The sequence below is a fragment of the Heteronotia binoei genome, chromosome 12, assembly GCF_032191835.1.
Source record: "Heteronotia binoei isolate CCM8104 ecotype False Entrance Well chromosome 12, APGP_CSIRO_Hbin_v1, whole genome shotgun sequence".
Lineage (NCBI taxonomy): Eukaryota > Metazoa > Chordata > Lepidosauria > Squamata > Gekkonidae > Heteronotia > Heteronotia binoei.
In genome coordinates, this window is record NC_083234.1 from 77,472,171 (window position 1) to 77,498,449 (window position 26,279).

General features: G+C 47.5%; 1 protein-coding gene and 1 non-coding gene across 3 annotated transcripts in view; both read left to right on the forward strand.

The window, feature by feature from the left end:
* The window catches only part of ASS1 (argininosuccinate synthase 1), a 167,448-nt gene that overhangs the window by 44,418 nt on the left and 96,751 nt on the right, over nucleotides 1–26,279 (forward strand). For both annotated transcript variants that reach the window (XM_060250498.1, XM_060250499.1), the window contains exons 6-7: nucleotides 18,135–18,205; nucleotides 19,527–19,557. In XM_060250498.1, the coding sequence (XP_060106481.1) occupies nucleotides 18,135–18,205; nucleotides 19,527–19,557 (102 nt within the window). The remainder of the gene's footprint in view (nucleotides 1–18,134; nucleotides 18,206–19,526; nucleotides 19,558–26,279) is intronic.
* Nucleotides 6,205–6,271, forward strand: TRNAH-GUG (transfer RNA histidin (anticodon GUG)). Its single transcript has one exon. It is a non-coding gene; the product is annotated as a tRNA-His (tRNA).

Genomic DNA, 26,279 nt, shown 5'->3' on the forward strand with positions numbered 1-26,279 from the left:
CATTAAAGAACTGGAATGGAATCTGAAAAGATTGCAGCAGAAATCTTTTGAGGGAGCAAATAAACCTGGAAAATATTTGGCCTGGCAACTGAAGAAAAAGAGAGAAAATAAAATTATTAATAAAATTGTGGTGGATGGAAGAGAGGTGGTAGATCAAGAAGGAATAAAAAGAGAATTCTTTAAGTATTATGCCAAATTATTTAAGGGTGTTAAAATAAAGAAAGAAAAGATGGAAGAGTATATACAAAAGATTAAAATAGCACCCTTAACAGAAAATATGGGAAACGTTTTGAATGATCCAACTGAAAAAATAGAAATTGAAGCAGCAATTAATGCAATGGAAAATGGAAAAGCACCTGGGCCAGATGGATATACAGCTAAATGTTTTAAAAACTTCAAAGAGGAGTTAATACCAATTGATGAATATGATAAGAATAAAAGGGAAAATACCAAATACATGGAAGGAAGCTGTTATTTCGTTGATTCCAAAGGAAGACAAAGATGTCACGAATGTAAAAAATTATACAAGTCACACCTTTGTTGTTAGCTAAAATACAAGAATATGGGGAGTTGGTGGGACTTTGTATTAATAATGAAAAATCAAAATTTCTATGTAAAAATATGCAAGTAAATAAACAAAAGGAATTGCAGAGGCTAACGGGTTGTGAAGTTACCTCTAAGGTAAAATATTTGGGTGTGGAGATAACAATGAAGAATATTGATTTGTTCAAAAATAATTATGAGAAGCTATGGCGTAAAATGGATGAAGATATGTTAAAATGGAATAAACTTAATTTGTCATTGCTGGGCAGAATAGCTGCAATTAAAATGAATATTCTACCAAGAATAATGTATTTGTTTCAAACTATCCCAATTATGAAAGACAGTAAACAATTTAATAGATGGCAAAGAAAAATTTCAGAGTTTGTGTGGGCTGGGAAGAAACCAAGGATTAAAATGAAAATTTTAACAGATGCAAAAGAGAGAGGTGGATTCCAATTACCAGATTTAAAATTATATCACGAAGCAGTTTGTTTCGTGTGGATAAAAGAATGGATGATGCTGATAAACAAAAAACTCTTAGAGTTGGAAGGTCATGGAAATAAATTTGGCTGGCACGCTTATATGTATTATGGGGAAAAAAAGATGGATGGTTTTTTCTCTCACCATTTTATAAGAAATAATTTGCTAAATACATGGATGAAATATAAGAAATATGGAGATGAGAGAAAACCGTTATGGATAGTGCCAGCAGAAGTAATAAAAATAACAGCTGAGACAGGTGAAGAAAAGTGGTTGTCATATAATCAACTATTAAAAATACAAAGCGGCAAAATAGAATTGAAAACTGCTGAAGAGCTGAATAATAAATATGATTGGTTCCAAATGCAACAAATAAAGAGCTTGGTGGATAATAATATTAAAACGGAACAGTAAACAATTTAATAGATGGCAAAGAAAAATTTCAGAGTTTGTGTGGGCTGGGAAGAAACCAAGGATTAAAATGAAAATTTTAACAGATGCAAAAGAGAGAGGTGGATTCCAATTACCAGATTTAAAATTATATCACGAAGCAGTTTGTTTCGTGTGGATAAAAGAATGGATGATGCTGATAAACAAAAAACTCTTAGAGTTGGAAGGTCATGGAAATAAATTTGGCTGGCACGCTTATATGTATTATGGGGAAAAAAAGATGGATGGTTTTTTCTCTCACCATTTTATAAGAAATAATTTGCTAAATACATGGATGAAATATAAGAAATATGGAGATGAGAGAAAACCGTTATGGATAGTGCCAGCAGAAGTAATAAAAATAACAGCTGAGACAGGTGAAGAAAAGTGGTTGTCATATAATCAACTATTAAAAATACAAAGCGGCAAAATAGAATTGAAAACTGCTGAAGAGCTGAATAATAAATATGATTGGTTCCAAATGCAACAAATAAAGAGCTTGGTGGATAATAATATTAAAACGGAAGGAATAAGAAAAGAGCAAACAGAAATGGAAAAAGTTCTGCTTGGAGACAATGAAAAATTAATTTCAAAACTATATAAATTACTCTTAAAATGGTCTACGGAAGATGAAATAGTGAAATCTCAAATGATTAAGTGGACAATTAATGTAATAAAGCAATACAGATGGAAACTTGGGAATATTTGTAGAAGAACTCTATGTAGCTTTTGACGTGTCATAGTATTAAAGAGAACTGTTTTAAAATGATATATAGATGGTATATGACCATTAGGTTAAAACGCTTGGGGGTCTTTAACTTGAAGAAACGTCGACTGCAGGGTGACATGATAGAGGTTTACAAGATTATGCATGGGATGGAGAAAGTAGAGAAAGAAGTACTTTTCTCCCTTTCTCACAATACAAGAACTTGTGGGCATTTGATGAAATTGCTGAGCAGTCAGGTTAAAACGGATAAAATGAAGTACTTCTTCACCCAAAGGGTGATTAACATGTGGAATTCACTGCCACAGGAGGTGGCGGCGGCTACAAGCACAGCCAGCTTTAAGAGGGGATTGGATAAAAATATGGAGCAGAGGTCCATCAGTGGCTATTAGCCACAGTGTGTGTGTATATCTGTGTGTGTATATATGTATGTACCTACACACACACATATATTGGCCACTGTGTGACACAGAGTGTTGGACTGGATGGGCCATTGGCCTGATCCAACATGGCTTCTCTTATGTTCTTATGCTAGCAGGCTCTGGAGTGGCCTTTTAATTTCATTGGGAAATTCCTGGTGCCTGGACTGAGCCATGGGGGCCCCTCAGCAGTGCTGGCAGCCCCCCCTCCCCAGGCCACTAGCTGAGCTTCCTCAAGGCCACCTCAATTCCCCAATTTATCCCATGTGTTAGTTTTGTACTTGCATGGAATTTTACACATTGGAGAGAGAGCATTAAAACATTTGCTCCTTCCCTCCTCTACACCTACAGTTTGAAATAGTACAGCCCTCAGGAGGAGGTGGTCAAATGCTGAGGCTGTCAACACGGTTTCCACCACTTCAGACTTCTGGGGGAGAATCGTTGGAGGATCATACTTTGCACAGCACAGCAAGCAAAGAGAGGAGGCAGAGCCCTTCTGCCCTAGTCAGACTAGTCCAAATCTCACCAGATCTCAGAAGCCAAGCAGGGTCATTTGGGTTGCCAATCTCCAGGTGGGGGCAGGGGATCTCCGAGTTTGGAGGCCCTCCCCCCTCTTCAGGGTTATCAGAAAGCAAGGGGGGAATGTCAGCTGGGCACTCTATTATTCCCTATGGAGACCCATTCCCATAGGGTATAATGGAGAATTGATCCATGGGTTTCTGGGGCTCTGTTTTTTGAGGTAGAGGCACCAAATTCTCAGCATAGCATCCAGTGCCTCTCCTCAAAATACTCTCCAAGTTTCAAAAGAATTGGACCAGGGGGTCCAATTCTATGAGCCCCCAAAAGAGGTGCCCCTATCCTTCATTATTTCCAAAGGAGGGAAAGCATCTAAAAGGTGTGCAGTCCCTTTACATGTGATGGCCAGAACTCCCTTTGGAGTTCAGTCATGCTTGTCACACCCTTGCTCCACCCCAAAGTCTCCTGGCTCCACCCCCAAATTCCCCAGATATTTCTTGAATTGGACTTGGCAGCCCTGGTTAGTACTTGGGAGAGAGACCTCCAAGGAAGTCCAGGCAGGCAATAGCGCCACCTAATGGATGCAGCATGTCAAAACAACCCTCAATATAAAGCTCTTACAATAACCGTAGCAAAAATGTGGAATGCGGATGCTGCAAAATAATCTGGAGTTCTGCCTTGTGTGGACCAGAACTCAGTCAGCCTTCAGGTTGCCATAGGGGAGGTGCACAGGGTGAGGCCCCAGTAAAGCCAGTCCAGAGGTGCCACTGGGACAAAGCGCTGCAATCTCAAACTGGAGAGCCAGTTTGGTGTAATGGTTAAGTGTGCGGACTCTTATCTGGGAGAACTGGGTTTGATTCCCCACTCCTCCACTTGTACCTGCTGGCATAGCCTTGGGTCAGCCATAGCTCTGGCAGAGGTTGTCCTTGAAAGCGCAGCTGCTGTGAGAGCTCTCTCAGCCCCACCCACCTCACAGGGTGTTTGTTGTGGGGGAGGAAGATAAAGGAGATTGTGAGCTGCTCTGAGACTCTGAGTGGAGGGTGGGATATAAATCCAATGAATTCTTCTTTTTCTTCTCCTCCTCCTCCTCCTCCATCTCTTGGGCCTGCCTGAAGTCAGACTGAAAGAGGGCTTTCAAAAGTCACCCGCTTCCCCTCTCCTCTGTGTCGATGCAAACATGCAATTTTTCTTCCCCCTTCTTTCTTTGCAACGACCCTTTAATTTTCTAACCTTAAAGGGCACTTTGGATTTCGCTCCACACCGTCTCTTTACCGCCGCAATTACAGCTGCCCCGTGGGAGGTATTCTGCTCTGTCGTCTTTGGGGTGGGAGGAACAACCCCCCCTTTTCTTCTTCTTCTTTTTTTTTTTTTAAAATGCCCCTTAATTATCTAGATGTTAATTGGAACCCACTTTCAAGAGCGAAACTTGTCCCACCTGAATGGCTTATGCGATTATCAAAGTGAATGCGTATTCTCTTGGCCTTCCTTGTCCTTCCAACCCCCCCTCCCCTTTTCTTTCTCTTAAAAAAAAATTTTTTTTTTTTGAAGAACAAGTTGCAATAAAACATATTAGAAGTTTTGCATCAGGTTCCTTCAATGCCCACCGGGGGACCGTTCTTTTCAACGGCTTTACGGAAATGCTTGACAACTGGGCTCAATCAATCAAAAGGAAAAGAGCAGCTATGTGTATAAACCAGAAAATTGCTTGAGTTCTCCCCCCACCCCGTCTTTTTTTTTTTTTTTTAAATAGCTGCCATCGAAAGCAGGCCAGATAATACCTGCAAAACCAAGGCCCAAAGTTGGAGGCACTCTCTGCCGTGGGGTGCTCAGCGAGGCGGCTGCGTCCCATTTACACACACATCAAAAGCCCCCCCACCCCACCCTATGCTCATGTTCCCAGCCTTGTATTTTGCCATCTGTTATTTGTTATTAAGAGGAGAATTTACAAGTGCCTCCCATATGTTGCCAAACAAATTGTCAAATAAGAGACTTATTAAGGTGGCTGTTTTTTTTTTAACTATAGGGAAAAGGGAATGTGTGTTTTCTATTTACATTTTTTTTTTAAAGGCCTCAAAGCTATGGGATGGAGTGGGGACACTGCTTCAAGCAATTAGGGTAGAATAAGGAGGTGTTTTCGAGTCTATTCAAGCCACTGCCTTGTGTGTCTGCTGGGGGGGGGGGGGCGGGCGGGGTTGGTTAATGGAAAAACAAATGGGCTTTTTTGTTCTTATTCTTTGGCAGAACGCTGTTTTTGGATTCGAGGCACAGATGAGATCCTTTTGGGGATGAGGCAGAGTGGTATTGTAGAACTGCATGTTTTTGTACACGGGGGAAGCGGGAAGTAGTTCCCAGTCAGATGCTGATGTCGGCTTGTGAATATTTCGGTACGGCCACAATTACAAGAACTGTGTGGTGCTCGTGAGGAACCCCTGATAAGCACACCAGGGCCTGGTTTTGAAACATTTCCCAAGAGCTCTACTACTAGAGTTGCCCTGTCCTCCCTCCCTGCCAGCAGAGCCGGATTAACAATGAGACACTGGCCTATGGGCCCACATGCCTCTAGGGGCCCTGGGCTGGTGCCCCCCTCCCCCGGTTTCCCCCCTGCTTGTGGCCCTCCCAGCCTGCACACGCAGCCAGCAACTGAGCCGCTCTTTGCCCAACTTGCCTGGTGAAGTGGCTGCTGCTGGCATCTTTGCCAAGTTTGCCTCTCTCTGCCTCTCCCCCACAGAGGGGCTTTGGAGAAAAGGCCTGCAGGCTGTTGTGGGGGCTGTGAGTGGTGGGATGAACACTCAGACTGAGAAAATTTGAAGAGGGCCCCCAAGATTTCAGCTTCCTAGGGGCCTCCACAGAGTTTAATCCAGCACTGGCCAGCAGCAAGGGACTGGAGAGTAGGATAGCTAGACCCAGGCTGGGAAACTCCTGGAGCTTTGGGGGTGGATCCTGGGGAGGACAAGGACCGCAGTGGGGTCCAAGGCCACACAATCCACTCTCCAAAGCACCCATTTTCTCCAGGGGAACTGTTCTCCGTAGTTTGGTGAGAAGCTGTAATTCTGGGGAATTCCCAGGGCCCACCTGGAGGTTGCAGGGAGGGACGGTGGCTCAGTGGTAGAGCATCTGCTTGTGAAGCAGAAGGTCCCAGGTTCAATCCCCGGCATCTCCAAAAAGGGTCCCGGCAAATAGGCGTGAAAAACCTCAGCTTGAGACCTTGGAGAGCCGCTGCCAGTCTGAGAAGACAATACTGACTTTGATGGACCAAGGATCTGATTCAGTATAAGGCAGCTTCATATGTTCATATGCAACCCTGAGAGATCCACAAAACTAGAGAATAGAAAGAGAAATACAACTGTGGGAAAATTACGAATGTACAGTGAAATTAATTCAATTTGTATTCAGAAAGTCCAATATCACAAGAAGATTTAACTCATCAATAACTCATGGGGAATATTCACAAAAATTCACCATCCAAACCCACATTCCCAGGCAGCAGCCATCATTTCCACGGTGAGAAACAGGATAACTACAGTAAAGTGATATGTAAAAAACAAGTGTGGAGGCAGGCATGACAGGAGACATGATACGGATCCTGACATTCTGCCCCCCCAATATCACTCCCCCCCCCCCCCGGTTTGAAGGGATACCAATTATGAAACTCTCGAATTTAAGATCTGGCATTCACATTGGATGCTCTGACCATTATGACTTTCAGAAAAATGTTTCCACTGAATCAGATGATACAGAACACTCCTTTTTAATTTAGAGTCCAATATTTGCTTAACTTCTTGATGTGGCTGCCCATCAACCATAATGGGAGGAGAGATGGTGGGTTCAGGGGATGCCATTTATCTGGACCCGGATCTTTCTTGAGGAGGCTGAAATGAAAAACAAGATGGACATGACTCAGGTTTTTAGGTAATTCCAGTTCAACCATCACACTATTAATAAGATGCACTACTTTAAAAAGGTAAAGGTAATCCCCTGTGCAAGCACGAGTCATTTCTGACTCTGGGGGGATCGAACTCAGGTTGTGAGCAGAGCTTCGACTGCAGTACTGCAGCTTTACCACTTTGCGTCATGGGGCTTCTGATGCACGACTTTAAAAGGTCCTACAGACGTCCAGCCCAGTTTCTCTACTGGGATGTTCTCTCAAGTTTTTTTTTATAGAAACATGAATGGAGTTTATTGCATGGCTCCGACACTCTGTGGCAGTCTGCCCTGCGGAAGTCTCTCGCCTCTCCTAAGCCCACCCACCCCAGCTCCACCCCCCACTTCTCCAGATATTTCCTAACCCAGAACCAGCAGCCCTACTGACTAGCTGTGAAATGCACATCAAGGCCTTGTGCAGCTCACTCTCTTTCAGCCTCTGCCTCAGCAGGGTGCAAAATGGAAGAGGAGGGAGAAGAGCCAGGTCTGGCACCCTGGAGGGGCGGCCAGGTCTTGTGCTTTGGTATGAGACCTCCCCTCCCCTGCCAGCTCTGCCCACCACCGCTCAGCTAGGTGGGGGTTTTTTTGGTGGAGGGAGAATTGGGGGGGATCAGCATTGCTGGTGACACCATGACATCACCTCCGATGTAACCCAGAAGTGATGTCATGAGGCCAGGCATTCACCCCAAACTCTATAGATCAGGGGTGGCCAATGGTAGCTCTCCAGATGTTTTTTGCCTACAACTCCCATCAGCCCCAGCCAGCATGGCCAATGGCTGGGGCTGATGGGAGTTGTAGGCAAAAAACATCTGAAGAGCTACCGTTGGCGACACCTGCTATAGATGCCGCCTCCTATACAATGACATCACTTCCACAATAACCTGGAAGTGATGTCATTATGTAGGAGGTGACATCTATAGAGTTTGGGGTGAATGCCTGGCTTAATGACATCACGTCTGGGTTGCATCAGAGGTGATGTCACACTGTCACCAGCATGCAGTGACATGATGGAATCATTGGCAGCCCCCCCCCCCTCCGATGTTTCCTGACCCGGGTGCTGTCCAAAAGATATGTACTGAGAGCTCTGTACTTGGAATGCTTTTCCCAGGTGCATGGGGGTCGATTCAGAATGGTGTCATGACATGTGGTACCACCTTCCTGCCCCCAAAACAGCCCTAGTATCTTTTTTTAAATTTATTTTTTAAATTGTAATTTTTGGGACCCCCAAAGTAGGGTTGCCAATCCGCAGGTGGGGGCAGGGGATCCCCCGGTTTGGAGGCCCCCCCTCCACTTCAGGGTCATCAGAAAGCAGGGGGGGAATCTCTATGGGGCACTCCATTATTCCCTATGGATATCGATTCCCATAGGGCAGGGGTGGCCAACGGTAGCTCTCCAGACGTTTTTTGCCTATAACTCCCATCAGCCTCAGCCAGCATGGCCAATGGCTTGGGCTGATGGGAGTTGTAGGCAAAAACATCTGGAGAGCTACAGTTGGCCACCCCTGCCATAGGGTATAATGGAGAACTGATCCGTGGGTATCTGGGGCTCTAGGGGGGCTATGTTTTGAGGTAGAGGCACCACAGTTGCAGCATAGCATCCAGTGCCTCTCCCCAAAAGCTCCTCCAAGTTTCAAAAAGATTGAACCGGGGGGTCCCATTCTATGAGCCCCCAAACAAGGTACCCCCTATCCCTCATTATTTCCAACGGAGGGTAGGCATTTAAAAGGTGTGCGATCCCTTTAAATATGATGGCCAGAATTCCCTTTGGAGTTCAATGACGCTTGTCTCAACCTTGCTGCTGGCTCCACCCCCAGAGATTTCTTGAATTGGACTTGACAACCCCTACCCCAAAGGGGTCCCTTCAAACATTGACACGTAGGCAGGGATGTACAAGCAAATGGAGAGAGAAGACCCAGGGATCCTGGAAAGAGGGACAGGGAAGAGAGAATGAACGGGGGAAGGAGGAGCCTTTGGGGGGCAAGGACTGGGCGCACCTCAGTCTAGGCTCCAGGTTAAAACAGCCCCAGTATCTGGCGATGGGAGTGTTGACTCTCAAAAGCTTCTACCCTGACAATGTTGTTGGTCTCCAACATATTGCTTGACCCAGGTCTTGCTGTTCTGCTGCAGACTGCACGGCTCTCTGAAACCAGACCCAGGAAGCCATTGTCTGGGGAACACCCATGGACCGATAACCCGGGGGTGTCCTGATGGGGCTACATGCAAGTTGACTCAGTGGGACAAACAGCGCAGAACTCCCAAGGCATACATCAAGACAGGTAGAAGAAGAGATTGGATTTATACCCCACCTTTAACAACCCAAAGGAGTCTCAAGAGAGGCTTACAATCTCCTTTCTCTTCCCCCGCCCGCCCCCAACAACATACACCCTGTGAGGCAGGTGGGGCTGAGAGAGCTCTGACAAGAACTGCTCTTGAGCAGAACAACTTTGTGAGAACTTGTGATTGACTCAAGGTCACTTCAGCAGGTGCATGTGGAAGAGCGAGGAAGAGTCCGCACACTTAACCACTACACCAGAACAGTAGCTGTGTTTGTTTGTAGCAGCAGAAAAGGCAAGAGTCTAGTTATTCAGGAGCACCTTAAAGACTAACAAACTTTGTGGTGAAGTAGGAGCTTTTGTGAGTCGCTGCTCACTTCTTCGGATTCAGCTAGAGTGTGAGTCCATCTGTCCTTATACCTTGGAGAATGGAGCGATTTCAAATGCCAAATGACACTAACAGGGGTGACTGGAGTAGGTGTGAAGTGCAGAGGGGTAGTGGAAGGCCTTTAATTCAGCAGGAGCTCACAGGAGTGCAGCTCCTGAACCTTTTTGAGCGTTCCCCCTCCTCCTCCCCACCTACCTACCTTGGCCATTGAATAGTAGGTGGTGGATGAGCTTCACCATCTATTTTTCTACAAAACGACCCCCGGGTAGCAGGCATGGGAAAATCATCATTGGTCATGAGACAGGAAGCCTGGGTCTCAATTCAGTCCAAGTGGGTGAATTGTCTCGAGCTTCATTATGAGTTGCAATTCAGCAGTCTCTCTTTCTCATCTCTCAGTGTGTGTTTGGTTGAAAAGACCTGAAATGGATTGGGGCAGGCCCGTAAACTCTGTCTTGTGACTTGAGGTTGGGGTGGAAGGCCTCTCCCTCCCTACTTTAAGCCACAGGCTTCCTGGACCGAGGCCTCGAATCTCAGAGAGGCACTCTCGTGGCAACACCCTGTGAATTCGGCATGCTCAGAATCTGGTACATTGTGTTGAAATTCATTTTGAAATCCATTTTTACCTCAAGGCAAATACCTACAAGAGTGTAATGGGTTTGTGTGTGTGTGTGTGCCCCCGCAGCCTCCAGGGTGGGCTGAGGGAGGGGAGGTTGCTGTCATAAAGGGAGAATTAGCCTGTGCTCTCCGCCCTCCTACGCTTAGTATGGCAGCCCATTCAGAATAAACAAAGAGGTGCTTTAATTGACTAACAAGCTCTTGAAAGCTAATGGATCGGCAAGGAGCAGCCGGTCTACTGTAGTGTGAATGTGGCCCCTCCTTTTCACTGCTCGGACCTTCCAATCCAGCGCTGCCTTGGTCGGCCCGGCGGTGGTGGATGGGCAGGAAAAGAGCACCAGGCGGCAGAGTGTAGCCAAAGGACATTATCCCTTTCCCGTTCAGCCCCATCCCATCATACAGAGTTGTGCTTTTAGTTCCTCAGAGTTCTAATCTTAACATTCAGAAAATAAGCCGACAAAGCAGGTGTCAAAAGCCAAGGAACTTCTTGGAACAGTTGTTTATTGGAGAACTGTGCAATGGAAGGACCGGGGGTGGGGGGGAATAAAAATATACGAGAAAGATTGTTGGCACAGTGCAACCAAAATAAAGAAAGGTAAAGGTGTGCATGTACCGAGTCGTTACCAACCCATGGGCTGAGTCACATCAGGACCTTTTCTTGGCATACTTTTTGTGACGGGGCAGTTTGCCATTGCCTTCCCCAGTCATCTGCACTTTCCCCCCAGCAAGCTGGGGACTCATTTTACCAACCTCGGAAGGATGGAAGGCTGAGTCAACCTTGAGTTGGCTCCCTGAACTCAGCTTCTGCCAGGATCGAACTCAGGTCATGAGCAGAGCTTGGGCCGCAGAACTGCAGCTGACTACTCTGTGTCAGGGGGCTCCCGCAACCAAGAGAAGACACCTCAGTATTTAAGGAGGAACTGCTTATGTCCGAAACAATGGGAAGATCCAAAGCAAAAGTTACAGATCATCCTTATGCAAATTCTGCGTTTCAGAACAAAGTTTGAGTCCGGTGGCACCCTTAAGACCGACAATGTTTCGTTCCAGGTCTAAGCTTTTGTGTCTGAAGAAGTGTGCGCACACATGAAAGCTCAGATCCAGAATTAAACTTTGTTGGTCTTCAAGGTGCCGCTGGACACAGACTTTGTTCTGTTGCCTCAGACCAACACAACTACCCGCCTGACACTTGGATTTTTCAGTCTGTCCTTTTTAGATCGACTACCCTCACCCCCCATACAAGAACAGCAAGCCGCACATTTGTCTTTCGCTGACTCACGACGGTGCTGAAATGCCAGGGAGTGCACCGCTGGAAATGGTAACAAGACACAAAAGTTTTCCGGTCTGTAGATCAGCAGGGCGTTTTTTAAAAAAGCATGCAAAGCTTAAAGCAGCTTTCGCTTCAGTCAGGTGTGCAACGCAGCCGTCAAGCGAGCATTGGGAGCATGGCTCCTTTGCATTACAAATGCCTCTTTGCCTCCTCCACTGTTTTTTCCACATGAGCAGAAATTGTACATCCACCTCAAATAGCATGTGTGAGGCTCAGCGGTGATTTTAAACCTCAGGTTGGAAACTGGAGATTGGCCCGACCATTTCAGATGCAAAGCCTGCCATCAGTGCGGAAGCTTGTATATGTGTGGGTGTGGGTGTGTATTCAGCCATACAGAGCCACTTTTTTCCTTCTGCCCCCCCCCCCCCACCAGGTGTGGCTAAAGCCTAGCACCCAGCCATGTTTCGGCAATACATGATTGCGCCTGGAACAAGCTTTGAGCGTGCTTAGGCAGCCTCTCTTCTGTTCTTGTGTCTCAAGCGAATGAATGGCCTTCTCGTTGGGGGTGGCTGTTTTGCAGTGCAGCTGCAGTTGGTGCTTCCCCTGCCAATGAGCTTTGGGCAGTGGCCTGTAGCCATTTGAGCGTTGGAGAGAAGCTCCAGAAACCTGGTCAAGCCTCCGCAGTGATGAAGCTCACGTGGCAGCCAGTAAGCCATTTACGGTCTCTTCTCCTCCCAGAGTTGCTTGGAGGATGAAGTGGGGAGCCGCTTATACTTCAGGGCACTGATCCCCACTCTGGCATTTGTGGGCACCATGTTACCTGTGTTGCCGGGGACCCATTTGCTCCATTCGCTCAGACCACTTCTTCCCCAAAACGAAGAGCCGATGATGGCTTTTCTCCATCTGATCATCTCTTGGTCTGCAGGGAGTGCCCATCTGGAATCAGCTGCCTAAGGAGGAAGATGCTGGGCTTAGAGCCTCTGGGCACTGAGTGTCGGCATCCCTCGTGGCAGCCATTTTGTCATGGCACCCTCTCTTTTTTGTCTCTCCTGACTAGCAGCAGGTCTCCATCCCTGATCTCAGGGGCAGGTTTGGTGTAGTGGTTAAGTGTGCATAGCCTTGGGTCAGCCATAGCTCTTGCAGACCTGTCCTTAAAAGGGCAGCTTCTGGGAGAGCTCTCTCAGCCCCATCTACTTCTCAGGGTGTCTGTTGTGGGGGAGGAAGGGAAAGGAGATTGTAAGCCACTCCGAGATCCAGAGAAAAGGGCAGGGTATAAATCCAATATCATCACCGGGTTTGATTCCCCCCTCCTCCACTTGCAGCTGCTGGAATGGCCTTGGGTCAGCCATAGCTCTGGCAGAGGTTGTCCTTGAAAGGGCAGCTGCTGTGAGAGCCCTCTCAGCCCCAGCCACCTCACAGGGTGTCTGTTGTGGGGGGGGGGAAGATAAAGGAGATTGTGAGCCACTCTGAGACTCTTCGGAGTGGAGGGCAGGATACAAATCCAATATCTTCATCTACCTCACAGGGTGTCTGTTGTGGGGGGGGGGAGATAAAGGAGACTGTGAGCCGCTCTGAGACTCTTTGGAGTGGAGGGCAGGATATAAATCCAATATCTTCATCTACCTCACAGGGTGTCTGTTGTGGGAAGGAAGGTAAAGGAGATTGTGAGCCCCTCTGAGACTCTTCGGAGTGGAGGGCGGGATACAAATCCAATATCTTCATCTACCTCACAGGGTGTCTGTTGTGGGGGGGGGGAGATAAAGGAGACTGTGAGCCGCTCTGAGACTCTTTGGAGTGGAGGGCAGGATATAAATCCAATATCTTCATCTACCTCACAGCCAGGGTGTGTGTTGTGGGGGGAGAAGGTAAAGGAGATTGTGAGCCGCTCTCAGACTCTTCGGAGTGGAGGGCGGATACAAATCCAATATCTTCATCTACCTCACAGGGCGTCTGTTGTGGGGGAGGAAGGTAAAGGAGATTGTGAGCCGCTCTGAGACTCTTCGGAGTGGAGGGCGGATACAAATCCAATATCTTCATCTACCTCACAGGGCGTCTGTTGTGGGGGAGGAAGGTAAAGGAGATTGTGAGCTGCTCTGAGACTCTTCGGAATGGAGGGTGGGATATAAATCCAATATCTTCATCTACCTCACAGGGTGTCTGTTGTGGGGGAGGAAGGTAAAGGAGATTGTGAGCCGCTCTGAGACTCTTCGGAGTGGAGGGCGGGATATAAATCCAATATCTTCATCTACCTCACAGGGTGTCTGTTGTGGGGGAGGAAGGTAAAGGAGATTGTGAGCCGCTCTGAGACTCTTCGGAGTGGAGGGCGGGATATAAATCCAATATCTTCATCTACCTCACAGGGTGTCTGTTGTGGGGGAGGAAGGGAAAGGAGATTGTGAGCTGCTCTGAGACTCTTCGGAATGGAGGGTGGGATATAAATCCAATATAATCATCATCATCTTCTTCTTTTCCCCCATCACCTACTTCCCATTCCTTGTAAGTGGCGATGCCTAGGACTGACCACGTGACCTTCTGCATTTAACGCAGAGGCTCTGCCATTTAGCCAAGGCCCCCTGCTGAAGAGGGGGAGGAATCAATCCTGCAGGGCTACCGTTTGGGGCAACCACCTGGCATCCTTCAAAACTTCAGCCTCAGACCATAAGTAAACTTTGAAGCTACAGATGCTCAGTGGTGACACCAGGGGTCCCACCAGCACCTCTCCTAGCCGCTGCTGCCCAGTATCTTTATCATATGGGTGAGGGCAGGTGCTAGATTACAAGGCACCCTGTTCAGCAGAGCTGCTAGCTTGAATGTTGACGAGTTACGGTGTGAACAAAAGTTTGAGTCCAGCAGCACCTTTAAGCCCAACCAAATTTAATTCTGGAGGCAGGCTTTTGCATGCATGCGCACGAAAGCGCATACCCCAAATGAAACTTGGTTGGGCTTAGAGGTGCCGCTGGATGCAAACCTTGTTCTCTTTTTTTCAGGCCAACCGAGCTGCCCACCTGGATCTATGAGAGAGATCAGGGCTTTTCTTTCTGGAAAAGGAGGTGCCGGAACTCTCAAGAGGGAAATGAAGGAGAAATGCACGGGTGCCCCTCATGAACTTTTAAACATTTTTTTTGAGAATTTGGTTTCCACAAAGAGTTTCCAGAACTCCATCCCATCACATTCCCCCCGAAAAAAAAGCCCTGGGAGAAATGCATAACTGCAAACCGTGAAATTCTATGGTTGGCTCTGCCTCCTATGACAGCCATTTTGTTGTTGTTCCTACCACCCTGTGTCTGAATTCCAGAGTTAGCCTCACAAAGGTTAGGGATCCCTGCGTGGAGGGCGAATTTTCTGACCAAACCCTCTGAAATGCAATGGAAATGCCTCTTTGCCTTGCAGCAAAACTGCTAAAAGGCAAGTTCATGATGGAAACAAAAACAAAGAACCAACACCCCCCCCCCCCCCAACTCCAGGCCTGATTCCAGAACAAAGCTTGAGCCCAGGGGCACCTTTTAAGACCAACAAAGTGTTATTTCTTTGTTGGTCTTAGCTGTGCCACTGGACTCCAAGTTTGTTCTGCTGCTTGAGACCAACAGGGCTGCCCACCTGGGTCTTTGGCAGCTCCAAACACCCTCCCCGTCAGCATCCTGCTGTCTCTTGTTTGTCAGGCTGGGAACCGTGTCATTGCGACATCTCCTGCTAATTCCATGCCCTGCGTTTAGTCGCCTAGTTTTCACAGACCATTTCACCCACTGAAATGTCGCCAGCTAATTGAGTGAGTGGGTGACCCTGTAACAGAGCTGGGGTTTATGGCTGTCTATGCACTCTGTGTGTGTGTGCGTGGACGCGTGCAAGACAGAGAAAGAGAAGGAGGAGGAGGGAAGACTAAAGAGTCTCAGAGCCTGCAAAAGTCTGCTGGAGATGGTGTGAAATTTGGTCTTTTCTTTCCCTTTTGAGGAAGACAAGAAAACAGCTGGTTCCCAACCATGTCCATCATTTACATGTTCAGTGCACCATGCTGGTTTATCAGCATACAAATAATGTTGGAAAATGTGTACGTTTCATTAGTGAAAAGAAACGGCATCGAAATAAAGCATTAACAGAAGTTTGTACATGAGAAAAACAAAATTAAGAGGAGGAAGGGGAGGGGATGAGAAATTTGAAATCTTCTCTGATCACAACTTATTTGTTTTACTTTCTACCAATGGGAACAAGCTTACATCACCAGCATGTATGATCCTTAAACTCTCTTTAGAATGAATACTGTTCCAGTCTGAGATATTATTATGTAGCTGACAAAAGGTAGCAAAACATGGTAAGCTGTATTAGCTTAGCTCTCCTCAGAATCCTCATAGACAGCGCGGTCATGTATAAAGTCCGTTTGGTTGGATTCATTTTGTGGGGCGTTAAACCTATTTATGTCAGTTTAATGATATTTGTAAATGGAGGATTAAAAAGATGGAAAGGCGGGATTGTAATTTGTTCCCCCAGATAAACAAATGGGGATATTGTTTTAATGGGTGATCAAACCAGGGACCATCTGTGTGTGGAGCAGGAGTTTTCTCACTGAGTTACACCCCCCCCCCCATCTATTGACAAGGGGCATCCTCCCTTATCTTGGACCACTGGAGAGCCACGGTCTGAGACCTTAGATCCAGACAGGGGTCGTTTTGTAGAAAAATAGGTGGTGGAGCTCATTAGCATAACTCATTAGCATCTGCTGCCCCCACCACCAACCAAAAGCAACCTGACACAAGAAAGGAGAGCCCAGGGCAAGCCAGGCCTGCTTGGTCTGGCTAGAGTTCACACAAAAGTGGAGAAAGGGTGGCATGGGCTTCTCCAGGGGTTAATGAGGGCTGCTGGGGGTGTGGCAAAGCTCCTGGTGGCTGGCTGGCTGCCTCCTCTTCTAATCCAGGGATTGTTATGCAGCTGCATTCAATAGACAAGGTAGCTAGGTGGGGAGGAGGAGGGGGGGCTGTCAGAAAGGTTCAGGAGCTGTGCTCCGGTGAGCTGCTGCTGAATTCAAGGCCTGGATCCAGAGGAGTTAGCCCTGTTAGCCTGTTGCTGCAAAGCAGTAAAGAGTCCAGTGGCACCTTTAAGACTAACAAATTTTATTGTAGCATAAGCTTTTGAGAAACACAGCTCTCTTCATCGGATGCATATGATGCTACAATAAAAAGCTACAATAAATTTGTTAGTCTTAAGGGCGCTACTGGACGCTTTACTATTTGTGAGAGGCCTGAGGCCAACGAATTGCTTGCTGGTCTGCTTCAGATGCTGATGGACTCCAGCTCACTCCCCAGCCTCTCTAATTTAAAAGAATTGCCAGGACCCAAACGGGGGGCGGGGCTGAAGATCAGTCGGAAAGAGGCATGTGTATGCGGCTGCAGTTTATGGGAAGGGAAGAGGGATTTGCCGATTGGAAGGTTCCTGCACTGCAGTGCGGTTAGGACTTGAACGAGAAAGAAAAGAAAAGAAAAACTGGGATGAGGCGCCTGGAATCCCCACCCTGCCCTGGAAGCTTGCTGGGTGACCTTGGGCCAGTCGCACACTCTTGGCCTCCCCTTCCTCACAGGGTTGTTGTGAAGATAAGATGGAGGAGAGGAGAAGGATGTTGGCCACTTGGGGTCCCCAATGGGGAGAAAAGTGGAGGATAGATGAATAGGTAATGTTTTCCTCTTTACATGCCTCTGAAAGAACAAAGTTGTGTCCAGTGGCACCTTTACGACAACAGTGCATGCGAAACCTCCTTCCCAGAAAAATAATAATAATAATAATAATAATAATAATAATAATAATAATAATAATAATAATAATAATAATAATAATAATAATAATAATAATAATAATAATAATAATAATAATAATATTGTTCCTGGCTCTGTGTTTGTGTGTATACGTATATATCTATATCCCGGGCTTTTTTTGAGCAGGAACACAATTCCAGCTGGCTTGGTGTCAAGGGGTGTAAATGAGTTCCTAATGGGCTTTTTCTACAGAAAAGCCCTGTGTGAAACAATGGTGATGTCAGTGGGTGTGGTCTAATATGCAAATGAGTTCCTGCTGGACTTTTTCTACCAAAGCCATCTCTCTCTCTCTCATCTAAATATAACTTGCTTTCAGCCACTAGTGTGCTGGTGATTAGGAGAAATTGCTCCCAATAAAAAAATCCAGAAGATTGACTTAAATGCCTACAGTTAAGGGATGCTTGTTAGGCTGGTGGCTTGCTAATTGTCCAGGATAATTAGTTGATGCCTCATAAATGGGAGCTGATGACAAGAGGCATTCTGCTGACAAGGAAGAATCTCACGGTCCTCTGAGCAGAAAGGGGATGCTCGTGCTGCAGCACATCTCTCGGCCTGTACCTGGTCCCTTTGCAATCCTGGCATTATGTCCATCCCAACTGCCCCACCTGTTTTCTCTTCCACGGAATATTCTGAAAAAGAATCTTTTCTAAGAATCAATGGTCACTCCCTGGGCAAGCCAAGAAGCAGACTGGACCCTCTGTGCCTGCCACAGCAAAAGTTTTGACACAGAGTTATTTTTCTTTTCCTGCCACTTCTCTACAGAAACATGGCATCCCTATCCCAGTGACACCTGCCAATCCCTGGAGCATGGATGAAAACCTCATGCATATCAGGTGAGACCATCAGAGCTGCCTTGCCGGCTCAGACCAAATGTCTGTCTGGTCCACTGTTCTGTGATTAGCCAGAAATCTCCAAGAAGCGGGCATGAAGACCCTGGGCATCTCCTGCTTGTCAAGAGCATTTGGGCACAGGTGTAAAGCATGCCTGCTCTCAGGGCTCCTTTTGTAATAGGAACCTTTGCCTATTAGGCTACAGCATCCCCTTGCTGTAGCCAGTCCTCCAAGAGCTTACAAGGCTCTTCTCACAAGGCCTACTGTAAGCTCTTGGAGGATTGACTACATCGGGGGGGGGGGGGGGTGTAGCCTAATATGCAAAGGAATTCCTGCTACAAAAAAAGCCCTGCCTGCTATTCATAGGAAAACATGGGTGCAAATGGCCCTTCATACCACTTCTGGACTTCTCCGCTCTTCTGCCATACGACAGGCTCTGGTCTTTGTCTGGCTGGTTGTTCTTGTGCAAAGAAAGGCATCCTGAGCTTACAGCCGAGCTTCAGGATCAGCAGCCAGGGCAAGTTCAAGATCTCATGTTGCCCCAAACAAGGAAGCTGTTCTTTTAGCACCACCAGAAAAGTGGCATGTGAATATTTTAAATGGATAAATAAAAAGGGTCCCCATCCCTCTCTGGGCTTGAGTCGCTGCTGGCCAGAGCCCAGCCTGTAGGGGGTTTTCTCAGAGCCCTAGCTTGGCTCTGGCTGGCAGCAGCCTGTCCCCTCCCATGCCACAGATGGCCAGGCCTTGAATTCAGCAGGAGCTCACCGGAGCACAGATCCTGAATTTTTCTGAGGGTTCCCCCTCTTCCTCCCCACCCACCTTGTCCATTGAATAGGAGGTGCAGCTGCATAACAATCCCTGGATTGGGAGAGCGGGCAGCCAGCCAACCACCAGGGGCTTTGCTCCCCCATCCCAACAGCAGCCCTCATTAACCCCTGGAGAAGCCCGCACCACCCTTTCTCCATTTCTTATGTGATTTTGGGCAGCAGGAGGCTTGCTGGCCTTTTGACTGGGGTGGGGGGTGGCGGCCCAGGAGAGGCCCAGGCAAGCGAGGCCTGCTTGGGCTCGCTGAATCTCTAGCCAGTACAAGCAGGCCTCACTCACCTGGGGTTCTACTATCTTGTGCTGGGTTGCTTTTGGCTGGTGGGGGGGCAGCATATGCTAACGAGTTATGCTAATGAGCTCCGCCACCTATTTTCCTACAAAAGGACCCCTGCTGGTGACTGAGCCCTTTCGTGGCATCCTCCTCCTTGCCCCCTCCCCCTGCAGCTGCTGCAATGCTGGTCTTTAATGAAGCCTTCTGTTGTTCCCTTTCTCTTCCCAGCTACGAGGCCGGGATTCTGGAGAACCCCAAGGTGAGTTGATCTCGAAAACAAAACATTTAAGAAGAAGGCTTCACAGGCTTACAGCTTCTCCTTGTCTTGGCAGTCCTGGTGTCAAAAACTTCATGGCACAGCCGCAGGTGATGGGGAAACCGAGTCAGGCCTGGCTATTCGGGACTCCCCCCTAGCCTTTGACTGCCCCCCTCACCGACCTCACCTCCTGGTGCATTAATTGCTGCTGGGGGAAAATAGAGGAAGGAAGTATTTCAGAGTGACACCGCGGGAGGAAAATGTCATTAGAAACAATCAAGGAGCAATTAGACAGATGAGGCTTCTGGGTGGTGGGTGTCAGAGCGGAATGTGAATGGCTTTCGAGAGGTGACATCTTTTCACTTTGCAGGGTGGAGGTCCATGTTATGGAGCACAAATGGAGCTCCCAGCCCTGCATTTGGAGGCAAGGCAAGGAGATGGGGAGATGTGCACCCAGCAGTGTGCTGATGGGCTTATCCAACCTCTCCTATGCTCTGATGCTCCCCCATCCCAACAGGGTGGGTTGTTTTCCGTTTTAGTTGGGTTTTGGGATCAGAAAAAGATTTAGCAGGGGGGAAGGGAGAAGCAGAGACCCACAAATACGTTACTTTCAGTTCCTTCACAGTTTTATGCACATGCATTGTATGTGGTTTTGTCCTGCCCTACTGTCTGCTACTTTTTACATTTCTTTTATGGCATTTTGGGGCTCTTTCTAAATTACACATTGCTTTTAATGGCATTTGCAGCATGATTTGTCATTTTATGTGAAAAATGAATATCCATTTTAGTGCAGGTTTTGCTATCCATATTCCCTGTTTCAGTAATGGAAAATATGACCACAATTTTGTTGTGAGTGCTGAGAAACCATAAAGAAACCCAACTTTATAACTGAATCAGAGTAATAATAATGAGGGAAGAACATCTCCCAGAACAGAATCAGGGAATGGAAGAAGACTGAAAGATTCTCTGCTGGTTCTTTGCAAATACCACTCCCTTTTCTACAGAAAATTCATGTTTGCAAAAACTGATTTTTTTTCTCACAGTTCTGACCAAAGGGCTCCATAAAGAAAGGCTGACAAAAGGATTGTCCTATACTAAGATACATATTACTGAAGTGAAGGGGGCAGATCTAAACTTGCAGTGTTTCCTCTGGAATTAGACCATGCATAATTTGTCATGGCTTTCTGTTCCTTTGAGTGCAGTTTTGTGGGAAGGGCCTCGGGCTAGGATCTGGGAGACCTCCGTTTGAATCACCATGGCCATGGAAGCACATTGGGTGACCTTGGGCCATCAGCTTAACCCGTCTTACAGGGCTGGTGTGAGGGTACAATGGAGGAGAGGAAAATGATGTCAGCCACTCTGGGTCTTCATTGGGGAGAGAAACAGGGTATAAATAATAAATCTGCCTTTTTTCAGTGTGCCCACACTAATAGACAAAATTGCCTGCCAAACAGCCTTGGTGCAATCAATTGAATGACTGCATTAAGATTCCTTACTCTATGCATGCCTGTGCTCCTGGGCATTAATAAAAGACCATCACGGCTAGCTCTGCACTGAGGTAAGGTGAGCAAAGTCCACAGCAGGTGGATTTTGGAGGGCAGTCTCTGTGGTTGCCTGGCCTCATTGTCTCCACCCTGCTGCCAGCCCTGCCCCTCGGTCCCAGAGCAGCAAATGCACTTAATTTCTTAGGTGTATTTACAGACAGCCCTGTAAGCTGCACATGCCTTGTACCTTGCAATAGTTTCAGAAGCCCCACTGGGCTGGCACGATAGCTGTGCAGAGGTAGGCTTTTGTAGATTTGTTATTGCTTTTTTTAAAAAAATGGTGCCCAAGTGAGAGTGCCCCTGAGTTTGTGCAAAGTGTCGTCTCTGATGGGAAGTACTTTTTTCCTTATGAAGGCCAAAATACTGTCCTGCTCCAGAAGCACTGTGAGCTCATGAGACCTGACTGGAGAACTGGGCTCCAGCAGACACCACGGAGCATAAGGGTGCTGCTTATTCCAGGTATCTTCTTCGGCACCACACTCTGCAGCACCACGGAGAGCTCCCAAGGAAGGCCAAGGTTGATCCAGCCCAGTCCAACTGAGCCCTTAGAATTCCAAGCTGGGCTTGAGGGCTACCAGAATCCTGCCTGTAGCTCAGGGGTCCCCATTGTGGTGCCCGCAGACGCCATGGCACCTGCCGACTCCTTTCTTGGCTCCCAACAAGGGCTTTTAGAAAGTGGACTTCCAACAGCTGTGCAGACTGAAAGGCATTCTGCCAAACAGTGCTGCTGCCTGAAAGGCTGAAGAGTTTCTATTGATCTCTAATCCCACTCCCTGAAATGTTGTGGTTGGCTCTGCCTCTTGCAGCTGCCATGTTGTGCTTGTCCCTCCAGCCCCCATGCCAGAATTCCAATGCTCCCCTCAGGCCAAAAAAAAAGCATTGGGGACCCCCGCTCTAGCTTGTCATGGGGGCACACATGGATCAAACACAGTGACTTCTCCACTGGCTTAGCCATTCAGTGACTGGTAGGTTCAGAAGAAGAGGAAGAGACTGGATTTATACCCTGCCCTCTACTCAGAGCCTCAGAGTGACTTACAATCTCCTTCCCTTCCTCTCCCCACAACAGGTACCCTGTGAGGTAGGTGGGGCTGAGAGAGCTCTTTTGAGAACTGGTCTTGAGAGAACAGCTCTGAGACAACTGTGACTGGCCCAAGGTCACCAAGCTGGCTGCATGTGGGGAAGGAATGGAGAATCAAACTCGGACCCAGCAGGTTCTAGGATCCTGAGAATTCCTGCCTGGCTTTAGGCTGCTGCAGGAAGATTCCCTGCCATAATGGTTTGGGGATCAGCACGCCACCAAGACAAAAGATTGCTGCGCAGAGTTCTGCAGGTCCATCCTTCGGGCCACATACAGGCCTCTTCTGTGCTGTCTCTTTGGGGGAGCATTTCTGGCCATTAGCATTGGTGTTGATTTGCTACCCTCCTTTCTAGGGTGGGGCAAGCTGTGTAGCCCCTCTCCATCCACGCCTGCGGCTGTCACTCCGGTGATGCTGGGCTCTGCTCTTGCTGTGTCTTAATGGGGCCGAGTGGGTTTGTTGCCTGCTGGCCCTCGTCTTTTCCACTTCATGCTCTGCTGGACTTGCCACGCTCAGGGAAGCTGCTTAAATGATCCATCAGCGCTAATTAGACAATCATTCCTCAGGGGCAGGAGTAGGCAATGGTGGAAGGGAAGATGGGGAAAGGATTCTATGTGGTTTTCCATGACTGGAGGGTCATTCCCAAACTTTGCTCTGTGAGAAAACTCTTAGTGTGTCAAGAGGCAATAATTACCCAAGTCTCCTCAGAGCTCCAAGTACCCTATCACTGAATACTGTGTATTCTCTGCATGAGTCACTGACCTCTTTCCAGTATGCCTCCACTGGGAACAGAGTCATTCTGATGGGGCTCTTTCTGAAGTGTGATTGGATGGTTCAGTTACTCCCGATGCAGCAAAACATTTGGGAGACTGCCTGTTGCATCTCTGCATGAGTCACTGCTTTAGCATTGACTCCTTTCAATCAGCATCCACTGGATGAGCTGGTTTTTGCCAAGTCTCTGCATGCAGGCATGCTTGGATTATTCAATCCGTTCTGATGCAGAGGCAAAAAATAACATCAGAGGATGCTGCTTCCTGTGTCATTTACTGCTCTGGGATTGCCTCCTTCCATTCAGATAAATGGCTCACGCAGAAGCACAGTGGGCTCCCTCGGCTGTACTTTGTCATTCTGGGAAACAGAGCGGAATGTTCTTCCAAAATTTGATTCAGAACTGCAGAGTTCCTCATTATCAGAAATCTGCAAGGCATTGTTGAAGATCACCGTATCTCTTTTTTGGTCTCTGTGGGTCTCGTGTGTGTGCCTGTAGCCTGGTAGAATTCCTTCATCGCCATCCTTCTTTCAGTGCTGGCACTGGCAAACATCTCAGTGGTTCTCCTTTAGCTCAGTGTGAGGAGGGAAATGGCATCGTTCCTCTCAAACTGTTGCTCATGTAAGGACCAGCAGGCAGAAGGGAAGCATCCTTTCATCTCAATGGCCCCCACTGGTGGAGAAAATAAGGCTGCTGCTGAGAGAAGGAAGCCTCTCCTCTCTCTCTTCCTTCAGTAGTAAGAGGCCTGCAAAGGAATCTCTGGCCCTCGTTTATGTTGCCCTTCTAGTTGTGAGGGTCTATCACACAGCAGGGGACCGGGAAGGTTCCTTCTACTGGCTGCCACCACTGTGGGAAGTGGTGTATGGGAGGGCCCAGAGCACCCAGCCAACCCCTGGATCTTCCTTCTCAACTAAATCTTTTAACCATGACCAAAGAGATGTGAGGACCCTGGCAGTATAACAATAACAATAGGAAATTCATTATAAGTGCTCAAGCAATAGGTGGGTAATAAAAGACTTTTCGCGTAACAGCGAATAAAGAAATGGTAATGGCTGATGTAGTGGTTTGGGGTAGTGGTTAAGTGTGCAGACTCTTATATGGGAGAACCAGGTTTGATTCCCCACTCCTCCACTTGCACCTGCTAGCATGGCCTTGGGTCAGCCTTAGCTCTGGCAGAGGTTGTCCTTGAAAAGGCAGCTGCTGTGAGAGCTCTCTCAGCCCCACCCACCTCACAGGGTGTCTGTTGTGGGGGAGGAAGATAAAGGAGATTGTGAGCCGCTCTGAGACTCTGAGTGGATATAAATCCAATGTCTTCTTCTTCTTCTTCTAAAGAAAATAACAGCCCTGACGCATCTAGCTGGACATTCCCTGCTGCTAATAGCAAAAACTCACCACCCCCTTTGGGTGAGGGATCTCTTCCTCCAGCTAAAGCCTTCCCCCCAGACAGCAGCCCTTCCAAAGTGAACAACTTCCCTTTCCAGCTAGGCCTATTTATGTTTTCCTCCCAGGTCCCATCCCCCTGGGCTAGTTTTCCCTCCAAAACTCTGCCACCCAATCAGAGGGACAGAAGGGGTCCTGGGAGATATAAGCCCCTGATTCGACTCCTAGGCAGGCTTCGCCCTGCTTTGTAGGCCACACTAGGCCTCAGATCATGATAGGATCACAGGTCTAAAGTAACAGGCTGAGCAAAAAGAGAGAGAGGCTGGTATTGGAGAAGATCTTGTTTTGGCCTTATATATTAATGGACAAATGGTCTCTGGACCGACAGGAATGAATCATTGGGGGGGGGGGGCAACCTCCAAGTCTGGCCTGAAGATTTCCAGGATTACAACTGATCTCCAGACTATGAAAATCAGTCCTCCTGGAGGAAATGGCTGTTATGGAGGTTGGGCTGAATGACATTATACCCTGCTGAAGTCCCTAACATCTACAACCCCTGCCTTCTCCAGTCTCCACCCCCAAATCTCCAGGAATTTCCTGGTCTGAGGGTGGCAACCCTATCACCCAGTGACAGTTGAGTTAAGACCAAGCAGCTCTGGCCTGAGAGGAGCTCATGTTCTTAAGCAGGGATGGTTTTTAAATTTCCAGTTGTTGCTACACCCTCCCCTTCGTGGCAGCTTCCTTCTCACCTCCTGCCAAATTGAATTCCCCCCCCCCTCTCTCTCTCTTTTTGCTTGCTTGTTTGCAGAATTTTCTGTTTCTGCTCTGGGATTGCCTCTTGCAGTTTCAGATACACATTTTAAACATAATTTTAAACATAAGTTGGGTTTCAATAAATCAACTTTATAGACTAGAAGTTTAGAAGATTTTTTAAAAAAACAAAACAAAAAAATATTTCTATCCTGCCCTAGTTCCTTAGATTTATACCCTGCCCTATTCAATGCGACAGAGCAACATTACAACACCGCATTGCAAGATAGAGAAAAGAAAGAAGCCATGAACAAATAAAAACCATGCACAGATTAGACTCGCACAGCTATGCACAATGAGGTGCGTTACACGCATAAGTACCATACAAATTGCATTTCAAAGCCCTGCAAGATGGGCACCCAACACAAACATGTCCATGAAACTGGCAGAGAAAAAGAGAGAACCAAAGCCACTAACAAAAAAAAAATCAAATACACAAACAAAAGAAAGAAGATTTGCCCATCCTTATTCTGCGTGAAGTTCCCACTCCTCCCACCAGTGTCCCTGAAAGCATTGGCTCACAAACAGCACTTTTTTCTGGCCAGGAAGCCTGTCTGTCTCTCCCGCTTTTTATCTTGCCTTCCCTCCAAGAAGCCCAGGTGGTGATACAAGGGGGTCTTCTCTCCGCTTTGTCCTCACAACGGTGATGTGAGGTAAGTTAGGCTGAGAGACGATGGCCAGCCCGAGGTCAATGGGTAAGTCTCACGGCAAGTGGAGATTTGAACCCAGGTCTCCTTGGCCTTGCCAGCAGACTTTGTGTGAGTAGATACTTGACTTTGACTGTGACAAGCTTTTGGGTTGCAGCTTCTGCTTGCTTCAGTGACACACATTTCTTGCAAGAGGTTCACACAAACATACAGAGTTGCCTTGTGCCACTGGTGGCTCTTTCTCAGTATTGCCGACTCTGACTGGCAGAGGCAGTTTTAGGCAGAGAAAGGTCTTCTCCAAGACCTGGCATGCTCAGGTTTCTAAACTGATGGCACCAGGAATCGAACCTGGGACTGCCTACCAACAAAGCAGGTGCTCTGCCACTGAGCCACGGCCTCCTTGGTGCAAATTGGTTTGAGAAAAAACTTTTTTAATCTTAGGCATCCATTTTCTTAGAGAGCCCCGTGGCGCAGTACTGCAGTCCTAAGCTCTGCCCAC